This window comes from Podarcis liolepis, assembly GCF_965112155.1.
Source record: "Podarcis liolepis genome assembly, chromosome: 8".
In the NCBI taxonomy this organism is placed as follows: domain Eukaryota; kingdom Metazoa; phylum Chordata; class Lepidosauria; order Squamata; family Lacertidae; genus Podarcis; species Podarcis liolepis.
This window is the reverse complement of record NC_139560.1, coordinates 15,965,400-15,982,609: the sequence shown is the minus strand read 5'-3', so window position 1 is coordinate 15,982,609 and position 17,210 is coordinate 15,965,400. Positions and strand designations below refer to the sequence as shown.

The 17,210-nt window shown below is 42.6% G+C and overlaps 2 protein-coding genes and 1 long non-coding RNA gene across 3 annotated transcripts in view; 1 reads left to right on the top strand and 2 right to left on the bottom strand.

Annotated features, from left to right (window-relative positions):
• TAF2 (TATA-box binding protein associated factor 2) overlaps positions 1 to 1,753 on the bottom strand; it is a 65,624-nt gene extending 63,871 nt beyond the window's left edge. Inside the window, exon 1 of the mRNA XM_083516552.1 lies at positions 318 to 1,753. Within this exon, the coding sequence (XP_083372678.1) occupies positions 318 to 373 (56 nt within the window). The 5' untranslated portion in view covers positions 374 to 1,753. The remainder of the gene's footprint in view (positions 1 to 317) is intronic.
• Positions 1,754 to 2,773: 1,020 nt separating this feature from the next.
• Positions 2,774 to 11,186, bottom strand: DSCC1 (DNA replication and sister chromatid cohesion 1). The gene is made up of 9 exons (XM_083516900.1): positions 10,873 to 11,186; positions 9,672 to 9,840; positions 8,568 to 8,702; positions 7,471 to 7,561; positions 6,606 to 6,744; positions 5,871 to 5,923; positions 5,044 to 5,198; positions 4,634 to 4,782; positions 2,774 to 4,253 (listed from the first exon to the last, which is right to left on the bottom strand). Exons 1-9 carry the CDS (start codon positions 11,043 to 11,045, stop codon positions 4,145 to 4,147), a joined length of 1,173 nt encoding a protein of 390 aa, XP_083373026.1. The 5' UTR covers positions 11,046 to 11,186; the 3' UTR covers positions 2,774 to 4,144.
• LOC310713237 lies at positions 11,063 to 16,532 on the top strand. The gene is made up of 2 exons (XR_014529128.1): positions 11,063 to 11,201; positions 13,054 to 16,532. It is a non-coding gene; the product is annotated as an uncharacterized lncRNA (long non-coding RNA).
• The last annotated feature ends 678 nt before the right edge of the window (positions 16,533 to 17,210 follow it).

Sequence of the window (17,210 nt, the reverse complement as noted above, 5' to 3'; positions counted from 1 at the left end):
TAATTCTATGTACCTGAAAGTAGGCCTCACTGAATTCAAGACTTACCGTACTTTCAAGTTGAAATAGTTAGGAGTGCACTGTACATATTTACATGTATCAGGGGAAAACCAAAAATGCAGTTTCCCACTTTTTAATGGAACTGATTTATATTACAAAACTAGTTGTTAAAATGTAACTTCAATTTCTCTCCAGTTTCCTGATCACAATGTAGGTTTTTTTAAACAATCTGCAGCTTTCTGGACTCCAAAGGCCTATTGCTTCAGTTTACAAACATCAACCTATGGTCATAAGAAAAGAAACAGTAGCAGATACTTATAATTTATAAGGTCTTGGGCTCTCAAACCCCTTGTCTCCTTTCTTCCTGTTCATCATAAATAGTAGTACTGAACCTTGATGAAAATCAAATACACATCACAAGCCTCATTAGCAGTCTTTTCAAAGGTAACTTTAATTCTTCCTTTCTTGGCTGATTTCTTCCCATTAAAGATCTTTCACCAGAAAATTTTAGAATAGTCCAAAGAAATGTCCAAAGAGGCAACATTGCCCATAAAGCATTTTCGGAGTGTGAATACTTCAGATTTCGGGAGACCTAACCTACTAATACTGACCTCTTAAATTAGGGAGAATTATATATGTATTAAACTTAGTATCTGTTGTGCAACTTACTGACATTTAGTAAGGTAAGGGGATGCTTCCTAGAAAGAGAACTTCTCCTACCCCAGGTTAAAAGATGACAACTTCTGAATCCTCTAAAGACCTACCAAAGCAAACTAGATCCATCCCTCTTTTTTGTGTAGGTATTTAGCTATTTACAACTTTTTTTAAAAAGAGAGATTTCTTGTCTTGTAGTCTATTTACTAAAGAAGCGACAGCAGTTGTCAGTGATTCCTGGCTAACTTGATAAGACGCACTTTTAGAACAAAAACTGGTTACTGACTAGGTTTCTATCTGGGAGAAGGAATCCCGGGGTAATGCAGTATACAACCTTCCCAATTTGCGGGGGCAGCATCTGGACCTAGGAGCAGCCGAGGCTGCTGCCGAGCTGCCCCCAAACTATCCTATGGGTAGTTACCCTTCCTCGAGTCAGGGCTGGGTACAGCCTTTCTCTACAAAGGCGATGCCAACAAGGGGACTCCTGATCTGCGAGGTCGCATCTGGTTTAAGCAGGTGCGTTGGCAGCTGTCAGGGCTTCTGGTCAGGTCTAGGGGTATCTAGCCAGCATGGAGCCGGCTCCCTTTTGGAGCGTGTCTAGGAAGAGGGCGCTTTTCCTGTGGGTCTCCCAGGAGGATTCCCGTTTCACGGCGGGGATGTGTTGCTAGAAATGAGGTGGGCATGAGGGCTACTGAAGCTCCGACTAGGAATTTGGGGCGAGGGGGGAGAGCTTGTTCTGAGGCGAGGAGCTGCCGCAACTTCAACTCTCGAGGGGCGATTCTTCACGGGCGCGGCTGCCTAGTTGAGGGGACCGTCGCTAGTCCTCATGAAAAGCGAGTTGCTTTAGGGAGGCGGTAGGTGTCCTGTGAGGAAGAACGACGTCCGAGGGAGGCAGCGGCTGCAGCTCGGGGGCCTCCTCTTAGAGGGGTCCCGCCGGGGCCTGAGAGCGAAGTCTGGGCGGACAGCGGCTCCCAGGAGGCGAGGCGTCTCTCCCCACGGCCGGCGGCTCCCCTTAGGCCCGCTTCCAAGTACACAATCAGCGGCTCCGTTCTGGCGAGGCGGCCGCCATTTTGCTCGCAACCTTTGACCTCACGTCAAAGTGGGCGGGAAGGTCGTCGACGCGTCAGGTTTGTTAAACCCCACCTCTCCCCTCGCGCTCCCGTTTCGCATTCGTCAGCGCGCCAATCAAGAGGCCGCACCTCACGCGTACGCACATAGGCGAGAATGCGCATGCGGAGCGAAACGAAGCCGCCTATTGGTGGAGCCCGTTACCACGACGACCTGGATTTGCTTTTGGGGAAGCGGCTCGCGCCCGTTGGGAAGCTTGAAGCTGGTTTGCCGGAAAAGCTTAGCGCTCGCGCGCAGGCGCAGTGATTCCTCCCTCAGGCTGTCCTAAGCAAGGGCGGAGGAGTCAGTTGGGAAATAATTCTCATTTTCAGAGCTTTTTTTAGTGACCCTCCGTTAAGTTAGAAGGGGCATGTCTAGGTTTTGTAACTTTCCGGCACTGGGCTTCTTTCTTTTACAGAAAACACCTCAGGCTGCCTTTGGGAACAAAATTAATATTTTTGTTTGCATTTAGAAACAAAATAGAATATAGCAGCACTCCTAGTGCTTCCCAGAGAAGCATTCTATGATCTGATTTGCAGATGTGCTTCTGAGCAGATTGTGCCTTTTCCCTTTCATAGAGGAAATCGTCCCATTGACCATAAGGATAAACCTTCCATGTAAACGCCAAGAGTCCTGCTAGATCAGACTGTTGCTGTTGGCATCGTCTGGCGGGACAATGGAGTGCGCCTCTGGGGATGAAGTCAAACCGCTGCACTACCAGTACCAAAGTGACCTTCCCAGGGTGCAAGCCTAGGCAGTGTGTCTGGAGGTCCTAGGCTGCCCAAATGATAAGACCCTCCTCTCGGCATCACTGATGTGGTCCAAAGGAAAGCAGAGCAAGATATTTGACATCTGCACCATCTAACCACTCTGGATTTGTGTAGGGTTTACTCCTGAGCCTTTTCTGTCGGAAGTGCCGGGGGGGAGGAGTGCAGCCCTGGACTTTCAGCAGCGACACATATCTGAAAATACGCGCACACTCAAACAGCAGAGTAAAGCTGGAAGCTGAGGCGATGAGGTGTGACATCTAAGTTATATTTATTAAGCAATATATTCAGGACAAAGCAATCGTGGTGTCCTCTCACATCTTCTCCAAGAGAGAGTAAATAGTACAAATGTACAATCCAACAGAAGAGATAGGACTGGCTTCCATTCCCACACTTTCCAATAATGGAATGTAAACACAGACATGTAACAATCACAGGAGAATGAAAATGCTGACATCCTCCCCCTGGTAACCATTGCTGCATTAACGCAGCCATACACAATCTAACCCAGTGGTTTAGGATCAGTGTCTTCCTTCTAGATGGCCTACCTTCCCTGGTTGATAAGCCTCATCTGCCCCTTACTTCCCTCTGCTGCACATGCAGAAACCACCTGCTTGACCATTTGATCCCACTATTGGTCTCTTCCGCTGAACCTGCCGGAGTCTGCCTTCTTTGCATACAGGGTCAAACTAAATGCCCATCAAATTCAGCATCCTGTTTCCCACAGAGGCTGATCATTCCCATAAGGGAATGAAGGAAATAGCCCTCTCCCATCATTGCTCCCTGAAACAGTAACAAGTTGCACCTGAACCTGTAATTGTCATACAGCTATCATTGTAACACATGTACTGAGGCATGGATAAAGTTACCCATGTAAACCTGTCAACACCCTGTCATGTTCAAATGCACTTAGCATGCGAGTCAACATTACCTGTAGCATGCTGCCACAGTGCAAAGTGTGTTTAAAATGTGACAGGGCATGAATGATGTGCTGCTACACAGGAGCATTTTAGCTGTAACTCACATCCAACGTGTTTCATCCACAGCAAGGAGTCTACAAATAGGGCAAGACCTGTTTAGATATCATTGGCCAAGTCCAAAGAGATAGCATGGTGACCTGTCTCTCATCCCACCCCAGCCCTGTATCACAAGCAGGTTTTAAAATTTGATTTTAATATGCCTTCTGTGACTTGAGATGGGTTGCAGTGCATGGGGCAAGAAATATATAAACACCCCGCATGTACACATATCTCAATTTCTTTCTTTCAGTAGGCTTTGTTACTGGCCCCTCTACATATTACAATATGATACTACTATATGCTTTAATATACGTAAATCCAAGAGATTTTTACCTCTGAGATTCCAACACAGCTTTATGAATAAGGTTTTAATAATAACTAGAGACAGTTGCAGAACATTTAAAGTATTTGTACACTGCATTTTTAGCTTTTCAAAACACTTCAGTTTTATCTATAAAATAATTCCAATTCAACATTGTTACATGATTAACAGAAAATTCCTAGGATTTTAACCATTGCTGAAAAAATCCCAACAACCCCATTCCAAATTTGAGCCACCAATCTGTATGTTCTCTTCAGTCAGTAATCAGTATTACTTCTTATGAAACGGGTCTTCTAGAATTATAAACTTTAAGTCCATTCTGCACTGAAGAACGAGCATATTTTGTCAGCAACGTACCAATTGTTTGCTTCTCTGAACATAAGTCCCTGAAAAAGAGAATACAAGCACTATTCATGCAACTTCAAAGACCACACAGAAGGACCATTTGCTTCAGTTACTTTTAAAACACTCCAAATCAAATTATGGATTTATCCCTAGTATTACAGTGCATCATATCAAATGCCACACACTCCGGATTGAAGAACAGCAGTGGAAACAAAGAACAAAGTAACAGGGAAAGGTGCAGAAGGAAATGAGAAAGTTGGGTTGTGAACAGCTTTGAAAGCAATGAGACTTAAGTTTATGCTGCAAAAAGTGAAGCTAATCCATTAAAAGATATGAAGATATTCATGGTGAATCGTGCCCCGTGAAACAAAAAATGAGGTATGTTTGTGATTCTGTAACATTCAGTATTTTTATTACTTACTGTATATATGGAGCTATATCAGCTTCTGTCCATTTCTCCCTAATAGCAAATAAACTGTTAAATCTTTCCTGGTTATCTTCTGGTAAGTCTTCAACATTTAGGAAGGAAATGGTTTCTGGTCTGGATGATTTGTCCACAAGAGCCAACCCCTTGAAAGAAGATATAGAAAACAGAAACATTGCATTTTGTCCTGCTCTTACTTTGAAGAGCTCAGGGTTGGTGAACCCAGCCCTCACCTTCCCTCATCCTCACAAAAACCATAAAAGGTGGGTTTTGAACTCTGGCCTGATCCACTCAAACACAGCGAGTCTCCTCCTGAAGAGCAGTTCCATTTTCTCCTGCCTTGAGAACACAGTTCTACACCTGACACACAACGTTTCCATGGATGTAAATTGCTGGCTTTATTTTACCTTTAACTGGTCCTGTCTAGTCGTCATTCCTTCAGGGACGCTCTGCTGCCATACTTCTTGGAATTCTGCGAGACTGAATTTGACTGCGTTTTGTAAGAGCATCTGTGCTGTTGCTCTGCATATCTTCTCTTCATTCATTTCAAAGTAAGTCTCACCTAGGAATGAGTATTAAGAACACAAGAAATTATGGGTGGTAGTCAACTAATTTTTACTCACAGCAGACCCACTTAAATAAATGAACATGATTAAATTAGGTTCATTAATTTCAGTGGGTCCACTCTCAGTAAAACATAATTAAATACCATCCTTTATCTGAGTTCTTAAATAAAAACCCAGTCACTTTAAAATTATGCAGTTTGGGCAAATTTGGATATATCGTAAGTGTGCCCTAACAATGTATATTCACCAGGGAGTATGCTGTCAGTTTTAGAATAAAATGACTCTACAAGTTAGGGACCCAACCACTGCCACTCTCCTTCTCCCTCATCCTATGCCGTTTTCTCCTTCACTGAGGCTTGGCTGCAAGCAAAGCATGTGGCACAAAACTGGATTTAAACTGGATGATACAATGACCTACGTAGTGTGCATGAGAAGGTTTAAACTTCTAGGCAATAATTTTAGATTTGCATAACAGCAACTGTGTTTCACAGCATAGGTATAAAGAAACAGATTGTCTCTATTACAGCTAATTTGGCAACAATGCTTCTGTTACTCAAATTTGAACAGGTACACTGTCTTCACTTTTGTCAACCCCTGTCTACAACTACTTAATCAGGTGCTTTAACATTATTACTTTAAAACAACATGCACTCATGGAACTAACTTACCTTCATCAATGTATCTCTTTCCATAACTCACAAGAATGTGTTCTATCATTTCCCTGGAACAAATGTTTTGTCTACTTTTAGTATATGAACAAAAATTATATTACCATATGTTACAGAATTTGGCCATCTCAATTGATTCTCATATTTCTTCAGGTTTATAGAAAAAACAACAACACCTGTACTTAAATTTGTAAATAGCAACTGGGTTTTCCCCATTCTCCTACTGTTTGCCAGAAACTGTGCATGTATTCCATTCGTTATGATGCCAATGAGAACTCTTTTTGTCTGTTTGGGGATCATAGCTGCATAATTGGGGATAGGGTTAAGCATCCCCATGTGTTGATGTTCCACTCATAGCTGTCAACCTTCCCTTTTTTTGCAGGAAATTATCTTATTCCAGTGCCTTTTCCCCCTGCTATCCCGGATTGTTAGATATTCCGTAGACTGTCCCTGGGACAGGTGAGGCTGCTGATCCTTTATTTTTGAGGCTGCTGATCCCTTATTTTCAAATCTGAAAGTTGACAGCAATGGTTCCACTGAACATCCCCTCCAGCACCTGTTGATATTTTATGTATCTGAAGTGGTCCAGAGGATGGAGCTGTTATAACCAACAGAACAAGAGCACCTTCGGAACGAAAACTGGGGGTGAGGGTGGACCCTTCTATTCTGGACTAAAATGCTGGACTAAAATTCTGGACCTTACATTTTTATGCAAGGGCTAACAAAAGAACTTACTTGGGCTCTAAAGGTCCAAGTTCTTGAAGACATATGCTTAAAGGGACCTTGCTGAATGGCCAGGACTCTGTATATATCAATTGCGTCACATGATTCAACAATTTCATCTCATAATCAAAGTCTAGAATCCGCCAACAACCTGCCAAGCAGAGAAGCAAGGTCATAATCAAAAACCAGCAGAAATGGTAAAACTTATTCTATGGAAAGTAGACTATGATCTTCCACATCTTTTTAAACAAGAGGCACTTGTCACATGCTAGCCAAGTACCCATTGTTATGATACCGGGGACAATTCATACACAGCAGATTTGTTTCGCATAGTTGTCCAAAAAAAGGTTCTCTTCTATGCACACGCGCACACACACACACACACACACACACACACATGTGCTCCTCTACATGCACACCCAAATGGTGTTCAAGATTACAGCCTGTTACTTTGTCTCATAGAACTCAATGGGAGCCCCTGAAAATGGAACCCAATCTTATCTGCACAGCCTCTGTCCTGAAAAATGGAGTGCCACACAAACAGAGCACAAAAATTGGCTTTTAATAAAAACTGAGGAAAGTAGGCTAGAGTAGGAATAAGAAGATGCTGTGCTACTTTTCTGGAAAAGAGAGCTTCCTACAGTCACCATAGCCACCGTGGTCAGTCAAAAGAAGATACGCCCATAATTATCCATCAAAATCCTTGCAAGTAATTTTAATCCACTCCTTTTCATGTTGCAATACAGTAGAATCAAGTAAATCAACCTTTAAAGCTCAGAAACCTTTAGATAAGAAGGAATTCTAAGAGACAGGGAGAAAACAATGCAAATAGACCCCCCCACATTAAAAATATGAGCTCCAGATTATCTCCAAATACCTTCAATTTGGCATGCTTTTAGAACCTTCAGTTGATCCATTATTTCTTCCTCACTTGCTTGGACTTGATCTAGTAACTCTTCTGTTGTGTACTGTAAAAGACACACAAAAGTATTAAGCCAATATTTATTCTCATACTAGACTTTATGACTATCTGTCTGTAAGGGTTATAGCCAATGAATTTATACTGTTAGCATGCAATGGGACTTCTTCTCCTCTTGTGACCACCCCCTTCTCTTTTGTTAGGTTGGGGAAACCCCAGAACATATTGAGAGGGATGTGGGGAAGGTGAAAGTACTTGCACTAATGGGACAACTACATTTCCTTGGATACAACCCTGAATCTCCATTGACATTGATAATGCTACATCCCACAGTGGGAACGGGGTGTAGGAAAGAGAGATAATGTATATTACTCTCAAACTGGACAAGCATACACTGCACCAATCCCAAGTGCTTGCAGCATACAAGTCCTATCTCAGCACATGCCTCACTTATCATAATGACAGATACTTAAGTAACAATGTCAAAAAGAGGAAACGGAAAAAAACCCATCAACTTATTTTTAAGATTTGTGAAGTAATTCAAACTCTTCAAAATATAATTTTTCTGGCCACCTTAATTGTTTTGAATTATGTGTTAAATAGAAGTAGATTCCCATCTTCTTGAACACGATATCCACTAATCTATTGGTTATAGAGAAGCCAAAAGGAATGAACCTTCTGGTACTCTTGGAGCTAGCTTTATGTTTTGAAACATAAGCCTTTGAGAACTAGCATTGGGTAACAGAGAAGACGAAGCAGAGGATTCAAAGATCATCTCTGCTGTGAGCTCGTTAGGTGACCTTAGCCAAGTCTCTCTCCTTTCCTACTCAGCTCACTTCCACCAACAGGGAGAGAATAATACACACTTTTACCTTACAGGATTGGTGTAAGGTAGGGCAGTGTTTAATATCACTTGATATTCACCAGTTACACTCATTACCTTGCAATCATTTAATAGCTTCATTTCTATTCTTTCACAAGAGCAATCTAAACTATGCATTTTTTAAAAGCTGATGCCAAAGAAACTTTTCCACCAACTCCTCTCCCGTTTTTACCTTTGATTTAGTCGAACTTCTCTCGTTTTCACTGTCTGGTCCTTCATAAGGATTTTCCATCAGAAGTTTCTTGAGTTTCTTTAACTTAGGTCGGCATCTTCTTAGTTCCCAGTAATTGTTGGAGAAGCCTGCAATCTATAGCAATAGCCTTAATTGGAATTTGCCATGACTAATATTTAAATCTGTCAGTCGCAGACAGAGATCCCCTGATCAGCATCAGACCTTGTAATGAAAATATCAGGATGCCCCTCTGTTTGGCATATTAGATGCTCCTTCGGAGGGCACCTTTCCAGTTTCCAACGGAGGGTAGCCATTGAGGTGGTGAGAAGAAGAATGAATGCAAAAAGGAGAAACGTGTTCCCAAAAGCAACAACTAAGAAAATTTATAAGCTCAATGTGTTGCAGAACACAAGTTCCATCTGTGGGAGCAATCTTAAAACTTCAAAATGTTGTAGAACAGCTGAAGCTGCTTGCACAAACATTGCTGCCTAGCAGGTACTGTAGGGAAGACCCTTTTGCAGAGCACATTTCTCCTTTTTGCATTATTTATGGTTCCGTGCCTCCATCCTGTTCTTTTTGCATTTGGGAGGTGGCCAATGAAAGACAAATAGGACTTGCCCTATGAATGTGCAGCGCCACAAAAACTCCTGTATCTGCTTCATGGTCTTGCAACTTTCAAATAGGAAAAGAATTCATGCTAGTGTTATGTCACATACACTTTTTCTTTAAGAGAAGTAAGACTCTTGTAAATTATGCAGCTAGAAATGGGGGGGGGGGGGGGGATAATGCTATGTATGGCACCTGGGTCATCCAACCACCAATACCAGCCCTGTGTTCTAATTCCTGTTCAACCATTAACTTTTTTAGGTTATCTTGGATCAATCCTTCTTATTCCGCTAACCCAAATCATAGAATTGCACTAAGCATAAGACAGGACCACCCCTTATAAACCACTTTGAATGCCACGGAAGGAAGGAAGGATATGAATGTGATAGGTTTTTTAAAGAATATATAAATGGGAATGGGTTAGAACCTACATTTCAAAGATAGTTAGCCACTTGCAGTTGGCTTCAGAAAAGTCTCTCTCACTCACACACAAAATACCTGAGTGTAAAGTATATTAGAAGCTGTCTTGTTTATACCAAGCTGCTCTGGAGTTTCACAGCCAGGTATGAAAAGCAATGTATTAGAGGTATCTGCTATTTTCATGTCATATGTTTTATCTTTACTGCATAACACAGCATGTTCATCGCGGTCTCCACGGATCACCAGGCTGCAAAACAAAACAAAATAAGACAATTAAATACAGAGTCACTGTAGCAATGGTTTGTTTGGGTTTTTAAAGCAGCATTTACTTCTGAATAGCAAGCAAACTTTTAAAATAATGAATGGATGCTAGGTTTCAATTGTTACTAATGTTACTATATATCAGGATGTTATGTATAAAAACAGCGAATCTGACTTGCTCAATGATAAAAACAAGCAAGCAAAAAACCCAGCCAAACTCTAACTTCATTCTCCCCATTTGATTCACAACATTTGGGCCCTAGTTCAACACATGCTTCACTGTGTTGTTGTTATTTTTAACAACCCAGAAGTGCAGACAATAAGGCAGGCCACAAGTCTTTGCTATTTCAGTACACTTTGTTGTGCATACAGACTGTACAAATATGTCCTGCAAGTCTAAGGCTGCACCACTCTGCAATCCACTAAGGTGTAACCAGAAGTATAAATGCTTACAATCCTGCATACAGGATGCATCCAACGGAAGTCACTAACCATCAGGACTTATTGAAGAGCAATCTGATAAAACATGAATGCATTCCAACCCACAATTTCTAAATGTTGATCATCCTGCTTTGACATAAAGGCAGGTACGGTATTTCTCTGTTTTCATCTGTAGTCCAGCCTTGAATCCCACCAGGGGGAAAAGACTGGGTAAAATTAATGCATAATGGTAATAATAAAATAAGTTTAATAAAAGTTTTAAATGTTTTTTTTTTAAAAAAACTGGCTGTCAGTTAAAGTGGGGCACACTTTCAAAGCGGTCTTTTCAAGCGGTAAATGTTTATTGCTCCAAAATCTGAAAAGCCAGTCATCCTGATTGGGAGGGGGGGGGTGTCTCTGGACTTGTATAAAAACCGTGATGAGCTCTCCACGTGGGAGCTCCCTAGGAAATGCTATTAACCCTCCAAGCCGCCTGGGGTCGCTGTAGACTAGAGCCAAGCCCAACCACAGAGTCGAGTGCTAGAAAGTACCGTTTTACCCGCTCTCTTCCCCCCCCCGGCAGCGTGCGCATGCGTACCTCCGCCCCGCTTCCAACTCGGCGCAAAGCTCCGGCTCCAGCTGCAAGAGGCGGCACTCCCCGGCGTCCGCCGCCTCGGCGCTGAAGCTGAGGCACTGCGCCGCGGGGAGCAGCTCCGCCGGGTCCAACTTGGCGACGTGCAGGGTGGCGTCTACTTCCTCGCGGCTCCTCATCCTCGGTTTTGGGGCGGGGGGTGCGGCCCGTAACGGAAATAACGGCCTCCTCCGACGTCTCCTAGCAACGGCGCGCGGGGGAAAAGAGGCCTGCTCCAAAAGCGCGCCAAAAACCGCTCGGAGTGGGCGGGTCCTGACGCTCGACGTGTCTGATTGGTAGGTGGGAGGGGGCTTAAAGCGGCAAGGCTGTGATTGGGCGCGAAGGTAAAATTTGCTGGCGCTCTTGCGGGTGTACTGAGCGCGCGGCTTTTACTTAAGGGTTGATTCTGTGGTTCTTGTGCATGTTCGGTGAAATAGAAGGTGGGAGGGAGGAAAGGTTTTTTTTATTTATTTTAATCCCTGTAAAATTTTAAGCTTCTGTGTTCTCTGTTTAAAAAAATTACACCTAATCCAGGATTATTTCACTAGTGTTTAGTTGAGATTCCTGCATTGCATAACCCCTATGGTATCCTCCAACTGTACAATTCTGATTCTGTGTTGGATTATTTGCGATTAGCTTTCCTATTTCTACAGTATTCAAAACGCAATGCTCTTCGCAGTTTACAGTATCTTTAACTATTTGCACCACACAAGCAAAAATAAAAAAGAGCATGGAAGGGTTTTTGCTTTTTTAAAGAAAAGGAAAAGGTTTTTCCATCTAGACTTGTGCATATTTATGCAAATGTTAATCCAGTGAATTCAGTGGAGTTTACATATAAACCAGATTGCCAGCTGACCATGAACAGGGCTTGGCGATTTAGCAGCTGCCAATGCAGTATCTTTAGGATTGGAATGGCATGATCCTGTCTGGCTGCAACCAATAACCGTGTTGCAGCTTCCAGACCATTTTCCAGGGAAAACCCACGTAGAGCGCATTGCAGTATATATTATCTCTAAATGGGTCCACACCAGACTTCCTCTCCTTTTGAGTTTGGGAGCAGATTAAAGGCTGTATAAAGAACTATGTTTTGCTCTTCATGCAGCTTCCCCCTGTGGTGAGCCACAGAGGTGCAGATTGGATCGTCTTCCTGGGCAGTGCGGAACAGTATTCCCAGGCTCACCAAACTCAAGCTAGCCCCTGGATCCTCCTAAATGGAAGGACGGTCCATAGCTTTGTGTTTCGGCTGGAACTTTGGAGCACCTTTGGTCTTTTCAGCCTTGTTTCTGACACAACTCCTGGCTCCTCTCTTGACAGGTGCTCACAGCTCTTGCGCCGAAGTTTGTGGGTGCCCACAACAAAGGGCTTCAACTTTGCCCGTTGACTTTGTGGGGCCTCAGCCCCACAAATATATTATAGTGGGTTCCAAAGCATCCATGGCCTCCAGTGCTCACAGCTTAGCCTTGTGGGGTGGTCACACAGATGTGAAAGCAACAAGGGAAGCCTTGGGATGGGCAGAAGTGTCTTGCTGTTCCTTTGTTGCTGCCCACTTGCAGATTGCTGTGCCCTTCCTAGCCACACTGTTGAGGCAAATAGCAACTGCCTGACCCTTTGTGACCAACTTGGCAACCCTTTGTCCTTCACTAAAGATCTTCTGTTTCTCAAGGGGAGACCATTATAGTGCAGGGATAGTTAATCTTTGGCCCTCCAGTTGCTGTTGAACCCTCAGTTCTTACTTCTCCCAGCCAGGGTTGCTGATGGGAAGGAATAGAGTGGCCTGAGAACATCTGTAAGACCACACATTACCTACCCCTCTTGAAAGGCACTCCTCAGTCTCATTCTATGCCCAAATAAAGCCACATGGGGGCAGACTGTCACAGCACATACAAAGTGAAACCTGTTGCATTGACAAACATGATACACAACTAGAAATATACTCCAGAAAGCTCAGCAGATACTGACTGTTCATTTCCTGCTTGCTTTCACTGCTGGAGAAAGTTTGTGGCATGTACCTCCTCCTAAAAACCTTACTGACTCTAGCAGCTGGATTCACTCTTGCAAATGGAGCACATTATTTGGGAATGGGATCACACACTGGCTTGTGGTCTTCAGCATGTGATTGTCTTACTGTCTTAATTCATCTTTTTGCAGAACTGTAACTGTGAGCATTGACTTACCTATTGCAGAAGGATGTGTGGGAAGGATAAGTGATGGCAAATACTTGTGCTGTCTGTGCATGTTTCAAGTGCTACTATGGCTTGAGTTTGCAGGATCACATTTGGTACACAGCTCCTTGCATGTACTTGTAGCATACTGTGATGCAGGTGGTGTAGAATACTTTGAAGGGTAAGTATGACTTAACGTGTAGCATGTTTGTGGACTGCTGTAAAATGTACATATAGATATTTGGTTTGGATTTGGTTAGCAGCCACCAAAATGAAAGAACCAACGTTAATAATAATTTTCAGACTTTTAAAAGGCTAGGTGATGCTATAAAAAACAGAGGATTTTTGCCTCCTCTTTTGGTTTCTCGTGAGCCTCTGATCATATCAGTCAAGGCTGTTTGTGGCAAAAATGGAAGATGACTAGCACAGATAACCGTCCTAAATTGAGGCAATTAGAATGGGGCCGATTGACTTCTAGAGAAAGGAGGTGCTGAAAATTGCCCACAAACATATTGTGGGTTTGTCAATTGCCTAGTGTAGCTTAGCCTAAAAAGCTAGTTGCGTTTGTTCTTTTAACCACAGGATGTCTCTTGTTTAGGTGTGACGAGTTTGTGAATTGTGTGTGACGTTAAACATGTTTTGGAAATAGAGCGGAGTGGACACAACCAGTGTGGTGGTCCTTGGTATTAGTAAGTATTGATGTGTATAGAATTAAAATTCTAAATTTTTAGAGCAGCACAGAACGGTTAGATAAGATATCCTCTTAAATAGCAATATAAACCACAAGCTATCCTCTTCAGTAGCAATATAAACTACAACAACTAGCATATGGGGGACCATAATATCTACGGAGCAGATCCAAAATGCAGCATAGACAACCAGCCCCACCCATCCAATATACAAGTGTGTATTTGTAGATAGCAACTGAAGTGAGAAGGGTGCTGCTATCTCCCCAACTTAAGCTCACATTAGAAGGTAACTAAATATAAGGCTTATTTGCACATAATTGCATACTGAGGGTATGATGGAAGGTTCACAGCATTAGCACTCCCAACAGATCCTGCAACCCTCATTAGATTTCTAGTGGGACCACCAAAGCCATAGACTGGTATTTTGCACAGAGTAAGTCACACTTTTGTCTCATGCAGGCCTAGTTCAAGACTGCCAATCTCTTGTTGTCAGGGACTGGCTGGGCGAAAATTCTATTTCTCTTTTCCTAAATGTACGTCATAAAATGGCCTAGTTTGCACATAATGCTAAGCCATGGTTTGTTAAATTACTTCTCTGAAGCCATTATTTGTTGTTGGTTTATAATCCTTGGTTTGTTTTAGCTCTTGTGGCTTGGAGTTAAGTGCTATCCAAGCATCTTTTCTTGATTTGTTTAGCCATTCCTCAGATCCTTACTGAGCTACAAAGGAACAAGGCAAGAGCAGCTGGAAAACAAAACAAAAAATGGGGATAAAGCTGTGGTTTATTTGATCATCTGAGGGACAACTAGTGGTTAGCTCATGGTCTTTTAAAGAAACCATGGCTGGACATTAAGTGTGAATCAGGCCAGTGAAGTGACACTGTAACAACCAAATTAGTTGCAAAGTTGTGATTATCTCCCTCGCCCCCAAATTGCTTTTCCTAGGAGATAATCTCACATACATAAGGTTTGTTGTTTTGTAATAGGCAGAATAAAATAAAAGCTAAACATAATTGAAACTGGGGGGAAATCAAGTTCTAGTTGCACCTGATCAAAATGAAAACTAAACATTACATTTGATAGACTTCAAGTAAAAACAAAACTAGAGAACTGACATGATTTCATTACATAAATGGAAGCAAAGCAAATAAACACATGGCAGAGAGTCTTATTTCTTTTGCTGAGCTGTCGTGCAATTACTTGCAACTGGTAAGTTTTTGAAGCTTTGGCACCAGCTTAATACATTTTGCTGCCTGTTGAGAAGGGTGATTTCTCCTACCCCAATCCAAAAACTGATTGAGTGGCAGTTGAATCTTGCTTCCATGCTATTGATGGACCACAGTCTTCCACGGCACTTGGACGTAGTCAGCTTGCTTAGGTAATGTAAGGTAGTCCACAGGGCCAGGGCAGGGAAGAGACCACTTGCCTCCACATTACCCTTCATCTGCTCCCTGGGACAGTCACTCTACTTTGACTGACGACAGAGTTACTCAGGGATCTTACATTGGACCAGGAAATAAGGCAGAAATAAGCAATGGGTTCTGGCTGCAGAGTAGTGAAGCCACGGAAGGAAGGAAGGGAGTAAACTGTGAACATTTTGAGCAGCAACAAAAAGAAAAGGACATATGACAATACTCAGGGGGGAAATCAAATTATTTCTCATTAGTACAGGAAGTTTGAAACCGGCTGGTGGATTCCCAAAATACAACCCTTCTGGAACTCAGTTTGTCAAGAAATAGTTAAATTGTTAACCGTGTGGTCACTTCCCCACCTCAGTTTGTCTGAAGCTGGAAATGTACCCGCACACTGCAGAGAGATGGTGTCTCATTCAACATTCGCTGCCAGTGGAATTATTACCAAACACTGGAAAGATTTAAATGGGGCTACCCTCTTAACCTGGTACAACAAACCGTGGGAGATAGCCTTATTGGGGAAAACTCACTTGCACTTTAAGAGAAGCAAGAGGGCAAAACAAATTATTTGTAATATGTTATGATGTTATTAATTATGTAAAGGATGACTTGCACAATTTTAACCTGTGACCAGCATTCAGATCCATGGTTGCTCTAAGATGACAATCTTCCCTCCCCCTTCCCAATATGCTCTCTATCAATGCATAAATCCAAGACAAATCTTTCTGTTTTCTGTTTATAGTTAAGAAATGTGTAAATAAACTCCTAATCAGTACCCTTCCTACCCCTGCATCCTGAATTTTTCTTTCGTCTATTGCATATTTCTGTATTAATTATTTCTTGAACTAAGTGCCTTCCACATTGTATGGTTATTCTGAATCTTTGTATTCCTTAAAATCATTAAAATTACTTTTTAGAGACCCAACAACATCTGGGAATAGTCTACCTTAATAGCTTTACTCCAGCCATGCTAGCTCTAAGGCACCACTGAATTAATTAAACGTCAGAGCAGCCATGGTGGGTCTAAAATGGATGACAGCAATTTAAAAGTCCAGCTGCATGCAAGGTGCTTGGGAGTTCGAACCTTGTACCGAAGAGAATTGACAGCCAATGTGTGACTTTGGCACCTGTGTTGACACTACTTGATAAGAAAAGCATGTCTGGTAAGATGCCAAGGAGACCATCATCAGACAGCACTGCTGATGGCAAAACCATAACAAACTTGGATTGTTTTGGGGGGAAATGTAGATATCTAATGTGTCTCCAGCAGGAGCAAGGAACCTCACACCCAAGGCCAAATGTAGCCCTCCTAGAAAGTTTCTGGACTGATCGTTGTGAATCAATAAACCATTTCGTTACAATCGTCTCTTTTCCACTAGGGCAGGAACATGTGTAAATTCAAACCCAGGTTAACTATTGGCACATGAGCTTTGTGCGAGAAAATCAGGATAAATGTGAAATACACAGGTTGTCTGCAAGAGCTCCCCAAATGCTTTTGTTATCCTTGTACTTTCTGTATTTCATTTCCCTCTGGTCACACTGTTTACAATTCTGCCCCCCCCCCCCCCAGTGTACGCTTGTAACTCAGGATAACATTTTATGCATCTGATGAAAGGCAATTTACTCCATGAAAGCTTGTGCCATAATAATAAATGTGCTAGGGTTCATAGAATCGTAGAGTTTGAAGGGACACCAAGGGTCATTTATTCCAACCCCCTGCAATGCAGGAATCTCAGCTAAAGCATCCATGGCAGGTGGCCAGCCAACCTCTGCTTAAAAACCTCCAAGGAAGGAGAGTCCATCACTTCCCAAGGTAGACCATTCCACTGGCAAATGGCTGTTACTGTCAGAAAGGTGGTATTCAGTTATTTACCCCCCTTAAATAAGACACATCGAAATTAATGCACCTAAATCAGTCCTAATCATTTCACTAGGACTACTGTGGGACACAACCCCTAGTATTTAAGGTGCTGCAAGGTCTTTGTTGTTTGGTTCTATTCGGTGTGGTTATTTTCTCACAATGGTGTGCAGTGTGGCACAAGC